This window comes from Nomascus leucogenys, chromosome 25 (genome assembly GCF_006542625.1).
Source record: "Nomascus leucogenys isolate Asia chromosome 25, Asia_NLE_v1, whole genome shotgun sequence".
Taxonomy (NCBI): Eukaryota; Metazoa; Chordata; class Mammalia; order Primates; family Hylobatidae; genus Nomascus; species Nomascus leucogenys.
The window spans coordinates 476,251-496,024 of NC_044405.1; the positions used below are offsets into that span (position 1 = coordinate 476,251).

At 38.4% G+C, this 19,774-nt stretch overlaps 1 protein-coding gene across 1 annotated transcript in view; it reads left to right on the forward strand.

The window, feature by feature from the left end:
• The window catches only part of LOC100607007 (multidrug resistance-associated protein 1-like), an 88,327-nt gene that overhangs the window by 45,486 nt on the left and 23,067 nt on the right, over positions 1 to 19,774 (forward strand). Inside the window, exons 16-18 of the mRNA XM_030806201.1 lie at positions 2,938 to 3,013; positions 16,567 to 16,627; positions 17,168 to 17,387. Of these exons, the coding sequence (XP_030662061.1) occupies positions 2,938 to 3,013; positions 16,567 to 16,627; positions 17,168 to 17,387 (357 nt within the window). The remainder of the gene's footprint in view (positions 1 to 2,937; positions 3,014 to 16,566; positions 16,628 to 17,167; positions 17,388 to 19,774) is intronic.

The window sequence follows — 19,774 nt, forward strand, 5'->3', positions numbered from 1 at the left end:
TGTGTCACTACAATAGGAATGCAGTAGGCACACCTTATCCACAAAGGATGCATTCCAAGACCCCCAGTGGTTGAATGAAACTTTGGATAGTACCTAACGCTCTATATACTATGCTTTTGAAACTATGTATATGCCTATGATAAAGTTCAAGTTATAAACTAGGCACAGTAAGAGATTAACAACAATAACTAATAATAAAATAGACCGAGATGCCAGCATTACTACTCATGTGCTTTGGGGCCATTATGAAGAAAAATAAGAGTTCCTTGAACACAAGCACTTTAATACCATGACAGTTGATCGGATAACCCAGGCTCTTAAGTGAGCAATGTGTGGGGAGCATCCACACAGCACGGATGTGCTAGACAAAGAGATGGCTCACTTCCCAGACAGGACAGTGCACAACGGTGAAATATTTCCTCAGGCCAGTCAGAGTAGCAAGTAATTTAAAACTTATGAATTGTTTATTTCTGGAGTTTTTCATTTAATATTTTTGGACCACAGTTGACCGTGGGTAGCTGAAACCTCAGGAAGCAAAATTGCATGGAAGGGGGAACTAGTGTATAAATCAGCACAACATTGTGGAATAAACCGTGGACCAATTGTTAGTTCTCTCACTGAATAACCATATCAGTCTTCATCAAATGACTTAATTCTTGTGGTTCTTCCCGTTTGTGAAATACAGTGCTTCGGCTTGCTCTGTTTTTCCTAGGGGCAGACATGGAACTGAGCAATGTACATTATTCTCTCTCCCCTGTCCCCCAAACTGCTTATTAGCCATTTCTTTTTCTTTCCTATCATTCTGAACTCTCATTGCTGAAGTCAATAACAAGTAGCTTAGAAAGTAAATGGTAAAAAGTATGCTTTGCAGTGTAATGTGGGTTTGGATATATCAAATCCCTAAGATTCCATCTAGCTCTAAAAAATCTAAGGGTTTTGCCTTATGGAAATGTTATATAAGATAATCAAATCAGAGCTGAGAAATGGGTTTATGAAGAAAAATATAACAAAGTTAAGATAAATTTTACATATTTACAGATTTAGGTTAGGCTAACTCTTTTTTTTTTTTTTTTTTTTTTTTGAGACAGAGTCTTGCTCTGTCACCCAGGCTGGAGTGCAGTGGTGCGATCTCGGCTCACCGCCAGCTCCGCCTCCCGGGTTCAAGCCACTCTCCTGCCTCAGCCTCCCCAGTAGCTGGGACTACAGGCGCCCGCCACTGCACCCGGCTAATTTTTTGCATTTTTTAGTAGAGACGGGGTTTCACCGTGTTAGCCAGGATGGTCTCGCTCTTCTGAACTCGTGATCCGCCTGCCTCGGCTTCCCAAAGTGCTGGGATTACAGGCGTGAGCCACCGCGCCCAGCCTAGGCTAATTCTTACACAAACTAATTATACTGATGATAGCTTGTATGTCGTGGATAGTGATCTCAATATATTCATGAGTTTTACATTTACTTAATCCTCCCCCAAAACTCCAGAGGCTGCCATGGTCCTCATTTTACAGAGATTAGGTGTCTTGCTCAAATTAAGACAGAAAGCAAGTGACAGAATTTGAATCCCATGCTACCTCTGTTTCATGTCAGACAACAACCAGGCTCTTAAACATTGTATCAAATGTGTAGGAACAAGTACACTGACTTAGTACTGACTTAATGTGAAAAGCAGGAGTGGCTCACTCATTTACTGATGCGTGCTTCTTCCCCAATACTCTGTCTTAAACAATTGCTTCCTCCCTTGCTCTGTCTTAAACAATTCTGGGTTTCAGGCAAGCCACTTACCCTCTCTGAGTTTTATTTTTTCTCCTGCAAAATATAGGTAAATTTACCTATTCTCATATCGTATCAGGTCATTTGTGAGCTCAATTTATATAATGCATGTAAAAGTATCTTATAAATTGAAAATAAATACATTTAAATATTATTATTAAAGGCTATAAAGATGAGACTGTGCCTTAGAGGGAGAGGCTGAAACAACTCCAAACTGAATTTTCATTCTTTGAGCCACAGAATCCCCATGTTTCACAGAGATGTTTGAGATCAATCAGTTTCTTCCATTAGGGGCTAGATGATTCCTTATAGAAAAAAGAAAGCATAGAATTCATAGAAGAGAACTTCGAAATCTCCAAATCCAATTCCTTCTGCTTAGAGATAAGAAATCTAAAATTCAAAGAGTTCAAGTATCATACTGTGAATAAAGACAAAAATCTGTCTAGTGCTGAGGTATTTACCATCAAATTCACCAGCCCATTTACCATCAAATTCACTAAGGTTACTTGAACCTCAGTAGCTGATAGGTCTAGGTGGATGACTTTGGTTTGTGTTTCCTGTGTAAGAGCTCAGTGCCTCAGTCTTTTTATCCCTAAAATAAGGATAATAACTGTAGTACCTTTCTCAGTAGGGGTAGTTCTGAAAATTAAAAGACATACAAAGCCCTTAGGGCAATGCCTGTCACATAGGATGCTATTATCACTGTTAGTGACACTTGCAAGACAGTGACAGCTTTGGGGAATTTACCATTGTTTTTCCTTACTAATCTTCACAAGAATCACGTTGGTATAAATCCTGCATGAAATTACGCTTCTTTTAAAGGCTAGAGTGGTTTTCCTCTTGGGAAATATTTAGCCCTTCTGTGGAAGATCTGAAATAAGTTAGCAGCCCTCTCAGAGGGACACTGAGAGAGTTAGCAACCCTTTCTCAGAGAAAAAAGAGAATTTATCTGTAGGTTTTCTCATTAAGAAATCTCACTTTTACTGCAAGATTACAGAACATTTTAGGACAAGCTGAAATAATGGAGAAAATACAAGGGCTCCCAGGAAACCTATAGATCTAGAACTTAAAAACCTCTCCAGTTTGTGTAATCCTCCATTATACTTCTCTCTATTTTGTTTATTGTTGGCTTATCATTTTGGATATGAAAACACCCACTGTCTTTCTCTCCAGCTCATGCTCTAAAGCGAGTCAGTGCAATCAACTCCAGAACTAGACCAAAAGACAAAATCCTGGAGCAAAAACATAGGTGAGTATCAGGTAATGCTAGGCTCACTGGGATTATGGACTGATTAATTACTTTTTTACAGCATTTGAACACATCCTATAAAAAAGATCCATACATTATAATGGATATAAAATGTACTTAGTGGTTTCCAATTCTAAACTACAAGTTAGATGGATGTGTCTAAATTTTTAAGTGAGATAGATGAGACTTATTTTTGGAAACATATGATCATTACATTCCTCACTATTTATAGCCAAATTCTAGTGGTAGAAATTTAACCTGATTGCCAAAAACATCCCCATCCCATAGCATTCATAGACTCTACAGATGAGAATGTGAAAAATAAGCTTTGGACATAAACATTTCATGATGGATTGGGATGATTATCAAGACAGAATATGTGACCTAGACATACAGACCAGTATAGGACCTGAAGAACCTGCCTAGAAAATAAGAGAAAGAAAGAGAGAGAGAGAGAAGAAAGAAGGAGAGAGAAAGAAAGAAAGAAAGAAGAAAAGAAAAGAAAAGAAGAGAGTAGAAAGGAGGGCAGGAAGGAGGAGGGGAGGGGACAGAAAAAAAAAAAGGGCAAAACATTGGTCCTGATTGGATTTTGTTATATTATGCTTTTTTTTTTTGTAAGTGACTGAAATGAACAGTGATTGAATAAATTAATCTAATCAGTTTTTTTTTCCTCAATGTTTCTTCCCATCAGTTGCCTAAACAGGAAGCCAAAAGATAATAGGAAATAATAGGAATAAAGAGATTACAGGCTGGGCGTGGTGGCTTATGCCTGTAATTCCAGCACTTTGGGAGGCTGAGGCAGGTGGATCACCTGAGGTCAGGAATTCGAGACCAACCTGACCAACATGGTGAAATCCCATCTGTACTAAAATACAAAAATCAGCCAGGCATGTAGGCACCCACCTGTAATCCCAGCTATTTGGGAGGCTGAATGAAGCAGGAGAATCGCTTGAACCTGGGAGGCGGAGGTTGCAGTGAGCCGAGATCATGCCACTGCAATCCATCCTGGGTGATTGAGTGAGACTCTGTCTCAAAGAAAAAAAAAAAAAGAGAGAGAGAGATTATAAAATAAGCGCCTAGAGCTTATAATTGCTAAAATTGAGCATTAGGACAGATTATAGGGAATCAAGCACTTTAGGATCCAAAAGCTCAGATAGTGGCAGTTTTGATCTTGAATGAAGGAATGAGTCTTGAAATAATTATTTTTTAAGAATTGGATATGCCTAAGGATGTGTGGATGATGTGGACGATGCAGGTTGGAGATTTGTGTGCATATCAGATTTAGCTGACTCCGTAGGTAAACTAATAATAAGTCATTCCTCCTTGATCATAAAGATCTTGGACTGCTTCTGCTTGTCTCTTATCTTAGTATTTTTATACTGTCTCATGGCTTTACTTTCCGTATACTAATATCTCCAAGTTAATCTCTCTAGTCTGGATCTCTCCTCTGAACTCCAGGGTTGAACTGGCAGCTGACCCTCTCAGCATCTCCCCTCTAATGTCTAAATGACATCTCCAATTTACGTGTCGCACACAGGATTCTTGATTTTCCTTCAGCACACACAAACCTGTCCCACATGTGATTTTTTCCACCTTAGTTAATGGCAATGTCATTCTTCCAGTTGCTCAGGCAAAAAATATCTTGCAGTCATCTAGACCCTTCTTACTCTACATCCAATCTATAATCAAATCCCATTGGCTCGATCTTCAAAATATATCCAAGAATCCAGAATTCACCTACTACCCATCACCTTCACAGCTGCCCCCTTTTTCCAATCAGGATTATTTCTCACTTGCCGTTATTCTAACTGCCTGCTCACAGGCCTTCCTGCTGCCATCTTACCCCATACAGCCTATTTGCAACATAGTATACAGAGAGTTTCTTTTATAAATGTAAGTCAGAGCATATTGCTCTTCTGCCCAAAACTTCCAAAAGATTCACCTTTCAGAGAAAAATTTGATGTCCTTACACTGACTTTTTGTAAAGTCCTATAGGACCTGGACCTGTTTACCTTTCTGATCTCAGAACCCTAGGAAGTTCACCCTTCATTACTCTTTCCAGCAACACTGACCGTTTTCTGTTCCTGGAATAGCCAGGCATGCCCCTACTTCAAGGCCTTTGCATTTCTAATTCACTGCATAAAGTATACTTTGTTCAGATAACCGTATGGCTTGCACATCCACCTTCTGTTGGTGTTTGCTTAAATGTCATGTCATCAATAAAGACTTGCTTATCCACCCTATTTCATATCTCAAGACTTCCTACTCCTTTCCCAGCTTTACTTTGTCATAAGTCTTATTAATTTCCATAAGATTGGGAAATTTACTTGTTCACTTTTTATTTTGTCTTCCTCCTAACTCTATATTATAAAGTTTTATAAGGGCAGGATTTTTTGTTATTTGTTCCATTGCCATCAGCTAGAACACCAAATGGCACATACATAAGTATTTGTTGAAAGGGTGGATAAATAACTAGAGACTGAAAGAACACTGAAAAGTCTTCTGATCCATCATTTCTTTTATTTTTGGCCATTGAGACTTAATATATTTCATTTAAATGAGTATAATTTTTTAAGAGTCTCCAAGAAAAGCTAATCCAGAAGCACTGAAACATACTTTGAAATCCATTTGCTATAGGGTATACATATCTTGGAATCCTAAAGAGCATATTTGCCTGTGTATAGTATCACCATGCACTCAGTAAATAGCTTAAGAAAAGCTTAAAATGTAAAAATTAATAAATGTTGTTGTAAACTTAATCATTCCCTTTCCCCTACAGTAAATCAATTTTCCTTATTTATAAGATCACTGTTAATATAATATCTAAATTGAACCTCTTGAAGTTTCTGTAAACCAATTTTGGGAAACCCTTCTTCTTCTCCCTAAAAAAAGAATTCCAGTCCCTATAAATATTTGTTTACAAAATTGTTTTTTTAAAAAATTATAAGTTGCAGCAGCTCATATAAAGAATACAGCAGAGCGTGGTGCTGCACGCCTATAGTTCCAGCTACTCAGAGGCCAAACTGGGAGGATCCATTGAGCTCAGGAGTCTGAAACCAGCCTGGGCAACATATCAAGACTCTTGTCTCAAAAAAAAGGAAAGAGAGGAAGAGAGGAAAGGAGGAAGAAAGAAACAGAGAGAAAGAAAGAAAGAAGAAAGAAAAAGAAAAGAAAGAAAGAAAAAAAGAAAGAAAGAAAAGAAAGGAAAGAAAGAAAGAAAGAAAGAAAGAAAGAGGAGGGGAGGGAAGAGGAGGGAGGGGAAGGGAGAGGAGGGGAGGGGAGGGTCCAGGGCAAGATGACCAGATGACCGAATAGGAACAGCTCTGGTCTGCAGCTCCCAGGGAGACCATTGCAGAAGGTGGGTGATTTCTGCATCTCTCACTGAGGTATCCGGCTCATCTCACTGGGACTGCTTAGACAGTGAGTCCAGCCCACAGGGGGCATGCAGAAGCAGGGTGGGGCATTGCCTCACCTGGGAAGTGCAAGTGGTAGGCGAACTCCCTCCCCTAGCCAAGGGAAGCCAGGAGGGACTGTGCCATGAGGACCGGTGCACTCCAGCCCAGATACTACGCTTTTCCTATGGTTTTCACAACCCACAGACCAGAAGATTCCCTTAGGTGCCCACACCACTAGGGCCCTGGGTTTTAAGCGCAAACCTGGGCAGCTGTTTGGGCAGACACCCAGTTAGCTGTAGTTTTTTTTTTTCGTACACCAGTGGCACGTGGAACACCAATGAAACAGAACTGTTCCCTCCCCTGGAAAGGGGGCTGAAGCCAGGCAGCCAAGTGGTCTTGCTCAGCAGATCTCACTTCCACGGAGCTCAGCAAGCTAAGATCCACTGGCTTGAAATTCTCGCTGCCAGCACAGCAGTCTGAAGTTGACCTGGGATGCTTGAGCTTGGTGGGAGGAGGAGCTTCTGCTATTACTGAGGCTTGAGTAGGCGGTTTTCCCCTTACAGTGTAAACAAAGCCGGTTTTCCCCTCGCAGTGTAAACAAAGCCGTGGGGAACTTCAACTGGGAGGAACCCACCTGAGGGCTACAAAGTCGCTGTAGCCAGATTGCCTCTCTAGATTCCTCCTCTCTGAGCAGGCCATCTCTGAAAGAAAGGCAGCATCCCCAGTTAAGGGCTTATAGATAAAACTCCCATCTGCCTTGGACAGAGCACCTGGGGGAAGGGGCAGCTGTGGGCGCCGCTTCAGCAGACTTAAACGTTCCTGTTTGTCAGCTCTGAAGATCCCCCAGCACAGGGCTCAAGCTCTATTAAGGGACAGACTGCCGCCTCAAGTGGGTCCCTGGCCTCCATGCCTCCTGACTGGGAGACACCTTCCAGCAGGAGTCGACAGACACCTCATACAGGAGAGCTCTGGCTGGCATCTGGCTGGTCCCCCTCTAGGAAAAAGCTTCCACAGAAAGGAGCAGGCAGCAGTCTTTGCTGTTCTGCAGCCTCTGCTGGTGATACCCAGGCAAATAGGGTATGGAGTGGACCTCCAGCAAACTCCAGCAGACCTGCAGAAGAAGGACCTGACTGGACTGTTAGAAGGAAAGCTAACAAACAGAAAGCAATAACATCAACATCAACAAAAAGGACTACCACAACAAAACCCCATCCACAGGTCATCAGCATCAAAGATCAAAGGTAGATAAATCCACGAAGGTGAGGAAAAACCAGCACAAAAATGCTGAAAATTCCAAAAACCAGAAGTCCTCTTCCCCTCCAAAGGATCACAACACCTCACCAGCAAGGGAACAAAACTGGATGGAGAATTAGTTTGATGAATTGACAGAAGTAGGCTTCAGAAGGTGGGTAATAACAAACTCTTCCAAGCTAAAGGAGCATGTTCTAACCCAGTGCAAGGAAGCTAAGAACCTTGATAAAAGGTTATAGGAACTGCTAACTAGAATAAACAGTTTAGAGAAAAACATAAGTGACCTGATGGAGCTGAAAAACACAGCACGGGAACTTCATGAAGCATACACAAGTATCAATAGCCGAATCCATCAAGCGGAAGAAAAGATATCAGAGATTGAAGATCAACTTAATGAAATAAAGCATGAAGACAAGATTAGAGGAAAATGAGTGAACAAAGTCTCCAAGAAATATGAGACTATGTGAAAAGACCAAACCTATGTTTGTTTGGTGCACCTAAAAGTGATGGGGAGAATGGAACCAAGTTGGAAAACACACTTGAGGCTGTTATCCAAGAGAACTTCCCCAACCTAGCAGGACAGGCCAACATTCAAATTCAGGAAATACAGAGAACACCTCAAAGATACTCCTCAAGAAGAGCAACACCAAGACACATAATCGTCAGATTCACCAAGATTGAAAGAAAGAAAAAATGTTAAGGGCAGTCAGAGAGAAAGTTCAGGTTACCTGCAAAGGGAAGGCCATCAGACTATCAGTGGGTCTCTCTGCAGAAACCCTACAAGCCAGAAGTGAGTGGGGGCCAATATTAAACATTCTAAAAGAAAAGAATTTTCAACCCAGAATTTTATATCCAGCCAAACTAAGCTTCATAAGTGAAGCAGAAATAAAATCCTTTACAGACAAGCAAATGCTGAGGGATTTTGTCACCACCAGGCCTGCCTTTCCAGAGCTCCTGAAAGAAGCACTAAATATTCAAAGGAAAAACCGGTACCAGCCACTGCAAAAACATACCAAAATGTAAAGACCATCAACACTATGAAGAAATTGCATCAACTAATGTGTAAAATAATCAACTAGCATCATAATGACAGGATCAAATTCACACATAACAATATTAACCTTAAATATAAATGAGCTAAATGGCCCAATTAAAAGACACAGACTGGCAAATTGAATAAAGAGTCAAGACCCATTGGGGTGGTGTATTCAGGAGACCCATCTCATGTGCAAAGACACATGTAGGCTCAAAATAAATTGATGGAGGAATATTTACCAAGCAAACGGAAAGAAAAAAAAAAGCAGGGGTTGCCATTCCTAGTCCCTGATAAAACAGACTTTAAACCAACAAATATCAAGATCAAAAAGACAAAGAAGGACATTAAATAATGGTAAAGGGATCAATGCAACAAGAAGAGCTAACTATTCTAAATATATATGCATCTAATACAGGAGCACCCAGATTCATAAAGCAAGTTCTTAGAGACATACCAAGAGACTTAGACTCCCACACAATAATAGTGGGAGACTTTAACACCCCACTGTCAATATTAGACAGATCAATGAGACAGAAAATTAACAAGGATATTCAGGACTTGACCTCAGCCCTGGACCAAGCGGACCTAATAGACATCTACAGAACCCTCCACCTCAAATCAATAGAATATACATTCTTCTCAGCACCACATCACACTTATTCTAAAACTGACCACATAATTGGAAGTAAAACACTCCTCAGCAAATTCAAAAGAATGGAAGTCATAACAGTTTCTCAGACCACACTGCAATCAAATTAGAACTCAGGATTAAGAAACTCACTCAAAACAGTAGAACTACATGAAAACTGAACAACCTGCTCCTGAATGACTATGGGTAAATAGTGAAATTAAGGCAGAAATAAATAAGTTCTCTGAAATCAATGAGAACAAAGACAAAACATACCAGAATATCTGGTACACATCTAAAGCAGTGTTTACAGGGAAATTTACAGTGCTAAATGCCAAAAGGAGAAAGCAGGAAAGATCTAAAATTGACACCCTGACGTAGCAATTAAAAGAACTGGAGAAGAAAGAACAAACAAATTCAAAAGCTAGCAGAAGACAAGAAATAACTAAGATCAGAGCAGAACTGAAGGAGATAGAGACACAAAAAACCCTTCAAAAAAATCAATGAATCCAGGAGCCGTTTTTTTGAAAAGATTAACAAAATAGACCACTAGCCAGACTAATAAAGAAGAAAAGAGAGAAGAATCAAATAGATGCAATAAAAAATGATAAAGGTAATATCATGACTGATCCCACAGAAATACAAATTACCATCATAGAATATTATAAACACCTCTACGCAAATGAACCAGAAAATCTAGAAGAAATGGATAAATTCTTGGACACATATACCCTCCCAAGAGAAAACCAGGGAGGCGTAAAATCCCTGAATAGACCAATAACAAGTTCTGAAATTGAGACAGTGATTAATAGCCTACCAACCAAAAAAAGCCCAGGGCCAGACGGATTCATAGCCGAGTTCTAATAGAAGTACAAAGAGGAGTTGGCACCATTCCTTGTGAAACTATTCCAAACAACGGAAAAGAGGGAATCCTCCCTAACTCATTTTATGAGGCCAGCATCATCCTGATACCAAAGTCTGGCAGAGACACAACAAAAAGAAAATTTCAGGCCAATATCCCTGATGAACATAATGTGAAAACCCTCAATAAAATACTGGCAAAACAAATCCAGCAGCACATCAAAAAGCTTATCCACCATGATCAAGTCAGCTCCATCCCTGAGATGCAAGGCTGGTTCAACATACACAAATAAATAAACATAATCCATCACATAAAGAGAACCAATGACAAAAACCACATGATTATCTCAATAGATGCAGAAAAGGCCTTTGATAAAATTCAATAGCCCCTCATGCTAAAAACACTCAATAAACTAGGTATTGATGGAACATGTCTCAAAATAATAAGAGCTATTTATTACAAACTCACAGCCAGTATACTGAATGGGCAAAAGCTGGAAGGATTTCCATTGAAAACTGGCAAAATACAAGGATGCCCTCTCTCACCACTCCTATTCAACATAGTATTGGAAGTTCTGGCCAGGGCAATCGATCAAGAGAAAGAAATAAAGGGTATCAAATAGGAAGAGAAGAAGTCAAATTGTCTCTGTTTGCAGAATACGTGATTCTATATTTAGAAAACCCCATCGTCTCAGCCCCAAAACTCCTTAAGCTGATAAGCAACTTCAACAAAGTCTCGGGATACAAAATCAATGTTCACAAATCACAAGCATTCCTATACACCAATAACAGACAAAGAGAGAGCCAAATCATGAGCAAACACCCATTCACAATTGCTACAGAGTGAATAAAATACCTAGGAATACAACTTACAAGGCATGTGAAGGACCTCTTCAAGGAGAACTATAAACCATTGCTCAAGGAAATAAAAGAAGATACAAACAAATTGAAAAATATTCCATGCTCATGGATAGGAAGAATCAATATCGTGAAAATGGCCATACTGCCCAAGTAATTTATAGATTCAATGCTATCCCCACCAAACTACCATTGACTTTCTTCATAGAATTAGAAAAAACTACTTTAAATTTCATATGGAACCAAAAAAGAACCCATACAGCCAAGACAATCCTAAGCAAAAAGAACAAAGCTGGAGACATCACGCTACCTGACTTCAAACTATACTATAAGGCCACAGTAACCAAAACAGCATATAAAGACCATGGAACAGAACAGAGTCCTCAGAAATAACACCACATATTTACAACTGTCTGATCTTTGATAAACCTGACAGAAACAAGCAATGGGGAAAGGATTCCCTATTTAAGAAATGGTGTTGGGAAAACTGGCTAGCCATATGCAGAAAGCTGAAACTGGACCCTTTCCTTATACCTTATACAAAAATCAACTCATGTTGGATTAAAGACTTAAACATAAGACCTAAAACCATAAAAACCCTAGAAGAAAACCTAGGCAATAAAATTCAGGACATAGGCATGGGCAAGGACTTCATGAGTAAAACATCAAAAGCAATGTCAACAAAAGCCAAAATTGACAAATGGAATCTAATAAGAAGAAAGAAAGAAGGGAAGGAAGGAAGGAAAGAAGGAAGGAAGCGAGGGAGGAAGGGAGGGAGGAAGGGAGGGAGGAAGGGAGGGAGGGAGGGAGGGAGGGAGGGAGGGAGGGAGGGAGGGAAGGATGGAGAGAGGGAGGGAAGGGGGAGGGAGAAAAGAATACTTTGGTAAGATCACCTCAGGTCCAATATGTCATATTTTTATCAACACAACCCAGAGTCAAGCCCACTTTTTAAAGAATACACTAAATTTTTCAAATAAGAAATTTCAAACAACTAAATAAATCACATTTTATCTCATGTTTGAGAAGCCTATTATAATTTTTCCAATTACTTGGCTATACTAGTTTTATTATTTTCTATTCTCCCTTTCATTTTTTATCTGCTTTACTGTTTGGTAAGATAATATTACATAAAGAGAGTTTTCCTGACTTTTCAATCTAAATTTCTATTTTTCTCGAATTCTCCGATCATTTCCAATTAGTGCAGAATTAAGATAGATTAAGGATTGGGGCTGGGTGTGGTGGCTTATGCCTGTAATCCCAATGCTTTGGGAATCCAAGGCAGGCAGATCACTTGAGGTCAGGAGCTCGAGACCAGCCTGGCCTACATGGGGAAACCCCATCTCTACTAAAAATACAAAAATTAGCCAGGTGCGGTGGCGTTTGTCTGTAGTCCCAGCTACTCCGGAGGCTGAAGCAGGAGAATCACTTGAATCTGGGAAGCAGAGGTTGCAGTGAGCCGAGATTGTGCCACTGCATTCCAGCCTGGGTGACAGAGTGAGACTCTGACCCCCCTCCACCGCCCCCCCCTCCACACACAAAACAGTAAGGATTGGAAGATACAAGCCATCAGGAACTTTTCAACAAATACAGGCTCTCTGTAATGGGGTCTACTAAAATAGAATACAGTAAGTCTTCCTCATGAAAAGGCTCATGGGAAAACTGTCTAGCTGCCTATCAGGGTATGTTGAAAAGGAGTAGAGGGGTTGAACCAAATAATTTCTGAAAAATTTTCCCTCAAAGTTTAAGAATTAGAGTTAGTTTAATGACATTATTTTTCTAGCAGAACTAAAATATTTATTTCAAACTCTTTCCACGTTTTTTTCTAAATTTATGTTATGCCTATTAATTACTTTCTTAAATCTCTATCACTGTCTTCCCTGAATAAAATGAGCTGGAAATTTTACTTTACTACTTAGGCTGCCCCCTTTTGTCTTTCATGCACAACACTGAATCACTTTTGTCTTCCCGTATGTACTCCACACTTTGTAATTTTGGGTTAGCTCAGAGACAAAGGTTTCAATATGATGATATTACATATTTTATACAAAATATGTAAATGGATATTGTGCCAATTTTCCTGAGAATTTCTCAAGGACAGAAGAAAACTCATGTTTAAAATTTATCTACCAAGATTAAATAATTTCTCTTTTAAAAGACTCAAATAAAGCCTGTTATTCAAAACAAAGAGCCTAGAACCAAATGCAAGGTATTTTTTTTGTGAAAAAACGATGAATAACATTTTCGTTTGAAAAAGCAATACCTTTCTATATAGTATCCAATAAATTATTGGTTTTTGTTAGTTATATCTAATTAGGAAGGCTTAATTCCCTTTTAACAGTTGGATTTCATAGCATTTTATGTCCAGCTACATTAAGAATTAATTTTTTGGCTTGGCACCAATGCTAAATTTGCTTATCCAAACAGAAGCCATGCCAACAGCTTGAAGGATGATGACAGTAATTAACCCAAATCATATACCAGGAGCTATTCCAATGAAAGTGTCTGTTAAATAGTGTATCTTTCTCTGATGCTGAGGCTGATCCTACAAAGGACATGCACTGCAACTTCCCACAGAATGTTTCTGGATACTAGTGCCAGAGATAGGAAGGGAAGAACTACCAGGCTGTCCGAATAAGGCATTTCTTATTCTGAAAAATACAATGGAAACCATGAAGAAATGGGGGTTTCTCATGATCTGCTGAGAGGTGTGTACATCAGTTCAGCATTTCTAGAGGTCAGTATAATAGTAGATACATCAAATGACTTGTAATTGATCATGTCGCATGTTATCGTGTATGGGATTTAGTACAAGAGGCAATAAAAGATGTATGAAAAGAATGGTCACTATAGCAATAAAGTAGGAAAAAACTACAACCAGTATAAGCATTGACTTTGTTAAATAAATCATATCATGGTAAAAAGATAAAATATTATATTATAAAATATAATGGTGTTATAGAAGAATATGTTTTTTATAAATTGAGTTATAAATGTGTAATTTTCTTAAAACAGTATGAACTGGTTATAGAGCAACATTATCAATATTATTATTGACAATCATGTTAATAATTACAATATTGACATAGATTATATCAATATAAGAGCAACACTAATACAAGATATATCTTATCTTATACACATTATCTAATATAACATAATATAATATAAAAGCAACATTAACAATATTGTCATACCACACACAAAGAGAGGCAAGACTACTGAAATATTCACAAGCGTGTTATCACAGATTGTCTCTGAAACGTAGGATTGTAAATCTTTTCTTCTCCTTTTCCTCTTCTCCATCTTTTATCCTTTTCCTCCTCCTTCTCCTCCTGCTTTCTTCTCACTTTTCTTCTTGCTGTTTGTTATTTTCTAAATATTTATCCAATAATATGATTCCAGAAATATTTAGAAGATGAAATTGACAAATACTTGGTGAATAGATGGAAATGTCCCGTGGTCAAGACAGAGGAAGTGTTGTGGCTCCTTGCAAAGCCAGAGAAAATATCAGGGGAGGTAGGAAAATAACTGGCTCAGTTAACTTTGTGTATGATAGAAACAAGCAAAGAAATAAAGTAGATGTCAAGAAAGCATTTGACACATAGATCTGGAGATCAGGGAAAAGCTGTGGACTGGAGATACCAATTTGAAAGTCATCCACAAAGAAGCAGGTTATTGAAACTATGGGAGTGGATGAGATTGCTCAGGAGAGTGTGAAGCATACAAAGGAAATAATTCCTAGAATTGAGCCCAAGGAAACATAAACATTGGAGGGAAGACAGAGAAAGGAACCTAAGGAGAAACTAACGGAGGGCCAGAAAGGTGGAAAGAATATGAAAGTACAGTGGTGAAAGGAAGTGAAGAAGGAGCCCTTTAAACAAGTGAGTGGTCAACAATATTAAACGTGATGAAGAGTTTAAGTGAAATAACTTTCAAAGTGTCTAATAGACACAGCAATAAGTAGTTTACTAGCAATCTTGATGGAAGCAATTTCAACCAGGTGCCGAAAACTTTAAGGAGGAAAATGTGGTTTAACAGAAAAATATTTGGCTACAAAAGGGCAGCAAAAAGTAGGATGGTAACTGAATAAGGATAACTGTTGTTGTTGCTATTGTTGTTGTTTTGTGACGGTTTTAAAATGAGAAGACTGTGTTCTTCTCTGTCAGCTGACGAGAAGGAGTCAGTAGAAAGGAAGAAGGTGAAGATTAGAAAAGAGAACAACTCAGTGTTTTTCAGACTTGCCTTAAGATAAGATCCCTTTCTATCATTTGTTTAAAAGATAGATTTCTAGAGGAGAAGTCTTACAGCCTGTATTTTTAACTATCTGTGTTTGTTACAGGAGAGAATTGGGAAAGGCTGGGTGGAATGCAATAAATGTAAAGGTTTGGTGACTGACTTCCTTGTCTTCTGTTTCCTCCATGAAGTGGGATATGAGTCCCCTTCTGAGAGTCACGCAAGGATTTCTAGGCACTATTAAGAACCCAGGTAGAAAGAAGATGTTAAGTGATGGTAGAACCAGTTTTCAGGGTTGCCTGATTTTTTGAAGCAGCACTTCAAAGAAGTCGATGTGACCAGGATTGACATGCAAGTTCTAAGAGACTGGTTAGAACTCACCTTTTCTTCATGGAAGAAAAGCAGGGAATTGGGGTTCAAAAATATTACCAAAGTTTGCATGAAATGATAATCATGGAGAATGCAGGGAAAAGAGAGAGAATATAGGTTTGCCTGGGACTAAGGAATTCTCTAGAAGTTGGATAGTCAATGCTAAAACCAGGTAAATCTCAGGTAAAGCAGGATCATTGATTATCCAAGAGAGCAAAGATGATAGAAGGCTAGATTTGGGAATCTAAGTAAAGTAAAAACCAAATGTAGTGAGAATAACTGAATTTAAAACTTATAAAGAGAAGAGGTTATGATCAGAGATTGAAATACTTAGAGTTGGGTTTTCAGAGATGGGTTAGTTCTAAGTAATAAGATTCATGGTTTAAGGTCATGAAAGTTGATGGCCAAAGTGTGGTGCACATGCAGGACCTGGAGCTATGAAGATCATGAAGCTGGAAAAGAGATTAAGTTTAATACAGTTTTTCATGTAATCTATGACATTACCCAGGGTGGTGGCAGAACAAAATGAGAAGAGTAACCTTGATGTTAGTTCATCTTCTGACATACCAAGAAGTGAGTAGATGCCAGTCTAGGCCAGGATGAGAAGGGACAGAGTATGGTACAGCCAGATGGCATTAGTTTAAATGCTCTAAAGGCTTGATTCAAGTTTAAGGGATAATTATTTAGAAGAAGCAGTTAAAAATAGACCACATGCCCTGGCCCTAAATTATGTAGGATATGGTAGAATGAACAGTCTGCCTTTGATAAGACCAAAAAGATGCAAAGTTATTATCAGGGAAAACCAAGTTGCTGTTAGGGTAAGGGAGTAGAGAAAGATGCAACAAAATGGTTAAGGATGTATAATTTTTTTATGTTCGTTTCATGTAAAACCTAAAAAGCAAATATTGTCTTGCTTTATCAGGCCCTCATTGGATCAAGGAAAACAGCTCTCAATGAAAAAAGAAAAGATCCCTGTTGGTGGGGTAAGCACCAGAAGAACTAATGTTATTTGCTATTAACCACTGAAACATAAAAGTTTACATTGCATTATTGATAAATATTATCGATTTCTCATTTAATTTGAGGAGAATTGCTATATAATAGTTTGAGGAAGTTGAATGAAATGGAATTGTTGGTGATTAGTTAGGATTACATGTTATTTAGTTATGTATATTCTTTTTCACTAATGATAGCAACTAACATTAACTGAGATTTTAAGGGTTCAGTACTGTGCTTGACACTCTACGTATACTTATATGGTGACTACTGTTATTCTAATTAACAGGTGATTCATCTGAGGGTTACAGATGTTAGTGACTTGACCCAGATCACAAAGCTTAGAAAACATCAGAATAGGGTTTAAATCAAGGTGTGACTTTAAAGTACATCTTTGAAATGCTGTATCTTACTATGTATTTAATTGATGCTAATCAGAAACTATCAATAAGGGAACTTATTCAGAAACGGCATGTCATGTTCCGGTATCTCTTGGTAATCTAATTTTATATCAATTTTGCCTTTAGTTGAAGTTCTCCATCATTCTGCAGTACCTCCAAGCCTTTGGCTGGCTCTGGGTGTGGCTGACTGTTGTCACTTACTTAGGGCAGAATTTGGTGAGCATTGGACAGAATCTATGGCTTAGTGCATGGGCAAAAGAAGCAAAAAACATGAATGAGTTCACAGAATGGAAGCAAATAAGAAGCAATAAACTTAATATCTATGGATTATTGGGATTAATAAAAGGTAAAAGAAAATGTATAGCTGCTTCTCTTTTCTTTTTCTGACCTAATTGATTCAAACACAAACATATGGCACCATGTTATTTCAAATAAAATCTGGGCCATAATTTTCAAATATTTGGGGATAACTCAAATGCATATGTTTCCACTTTACCACATTTGAGAGAATAATTCAAAACTTATGGTGTCATCTACATGGCTCACATTAAATATTACACATAGTTATTTAATCTTGAAAATAATTATTTAAAAAGGTGCTGTTGTCCTCATTTTACAGCTGAGGAAACTGAGGTTTTTATGTAAAGTCATGAAAGACTCAAAAATGGCCACTCTCTGTATATGTGAAGGTTGTGGGTGATGTGAAGATAAATCGGTGTCTATTAAGGGGTTTAAGGCCTAGTGAGCCTAGGTCAGGTATACAATCAAACTACATGATCAGCATTAAACACTATAAAGGTAGTGAAAGAAAACACTATGAGAATTCAGAGCAAGGGGAGGCTGTACTGGGTTGCCATATTAATGTGATTTCTAAGGAGTACTTGACAATTGAGGGGAGAATAAAAGGATGAATAAAAGTTTATCAGCTTGAGATCACAGAGAAGGAGAGAAAGTCATGGAGGCAGATAGACAGGTGTGAGTAAAGACAGGGATGGGGAGGTAAGAAGGGATTTGGCAAGAGTGAGGGTGCCAGTTTGAGTGGTCTTCAGGTTATTGGTAGAGAAAAGTAGGGGAGCTAAAGGTGAGAAGGAAGATTGGACATATGTCAGAGATGATCATTGGGAAGGCAAGTGGAGAATTTTGGAAAATTGATGAAGGAAGTGACATAGTTGGATTTGTATTTCAAACAATAAATTAGCAGTGATAATAAAAAGATGTGTTTTTATTGGAGGGACTAAAGTCAGAGAGACTAGAATGAAGCAGGGCTTGGTAGGAAAAGAATAATCAAGTGGATTTGGGAGTCCAGATGAAAGGTAGTCTAGTATAGAAAGATCTCCTATCTGATCCATGGCTGTGTCACCCAAAATAACCAATAGGTAAGAAGCAGAAGAGAAATGAATAAATACCAAAGGAATGAATGACTGAATGGCCAGAGAGCTACAATGGAATTGGATAAAAGGGATGAATAGGAAAGACATTACAGTGAAAAACCTAAGAATTGTCCATTTGAGGGCGAGTCAGGAAAGGGCATTCATTAGTCAATCATACTTTCGAGGTTTAGGTTGGGTAACTGGGATAGCAATGATGACAAAAATGAGGAAAACAGGAAACCAGGAAAAAAAAATAGGAAACCACTAATTAAACCAGAGCCTTAATTAGTGAAGGACAGAAATGGTGAGTTCATTGTTGGACACATTTAATGGGAAGTGTTGATGAATTTTTCCATTTTTTTTCTCCAGTTGGCAAACTAAAAATGCACATCTATAAGTCTGGAAATTAGGTTTCTTTATCTGTAAAACGAGGGGCTTAAACTGGATGATTTCTACATTTCTGTCAAATTCTAACATTCTAGAGCTCTCAGTTCTACTTACGCTTGGCATTATTCTGTAGAGATAATCAGTGAACCCACAGGAGTAGATAGAATCACCATGAATGAGGAATAAGAGCTATGCGAGTGAATGACAGATTCTTGAGGGGTGTCCACGTAGAGCTGATTAGTGGACTAACTTCACAGAAATTGAACAAAGATAACTTCCTTGTCAGATGATCAGAGGGAGAGAAGGAGATAAAACAACAGCCACAATGATGTGAATGCTTGCTCCATGTCTGGAAACCCGGGTATGTTTTCATTGTTGAAATTGAAACAAATGAAAACGCCTGTATTTGACTTGTTCTGACCCACAAAAATGGCAATTTCATATGGCTTAAGCTAACACAGTAGTTTATTTAGCATGCATCCTAATGAGGGAGCTCTGACACTCTTTACTTAAACTTTGTTACTTACGGTTTCAGTTTTATCACTTGTAAAGAATAGATATTGTTTCCTTGGTTACATCAGATATGTGTAGTGCATACCTCAAGAGTGCAACAAATGTTAGCTATTATTTAACAATAGAAAAGATAAGTAATTATGACAAAGCCCTATGACTGGTAAGTTTTGGAGCCAGATTTGCATCCATGTCCAGCTTACTCCCAAGCCAATGTTCTTAAAAACTAAATTGGCATTTACATGGACAGCAATGAGATATTCTACAAACACCAGGTTCTATTTCAATAGGTTTGGGAAATTGAGTTCCTCCATGAATCTGAAATCTTTTTTCTTTCTTTCATTAAAGGTTTTGAGATATTCTACAATAAAATGACCTGTTTAATTCTGTTTAACACAATGCTCCTCAAATTTGTTTGACCATGATTTTTTTTCCTTGTGTTGCTCATTAATATATTGGAGCAACT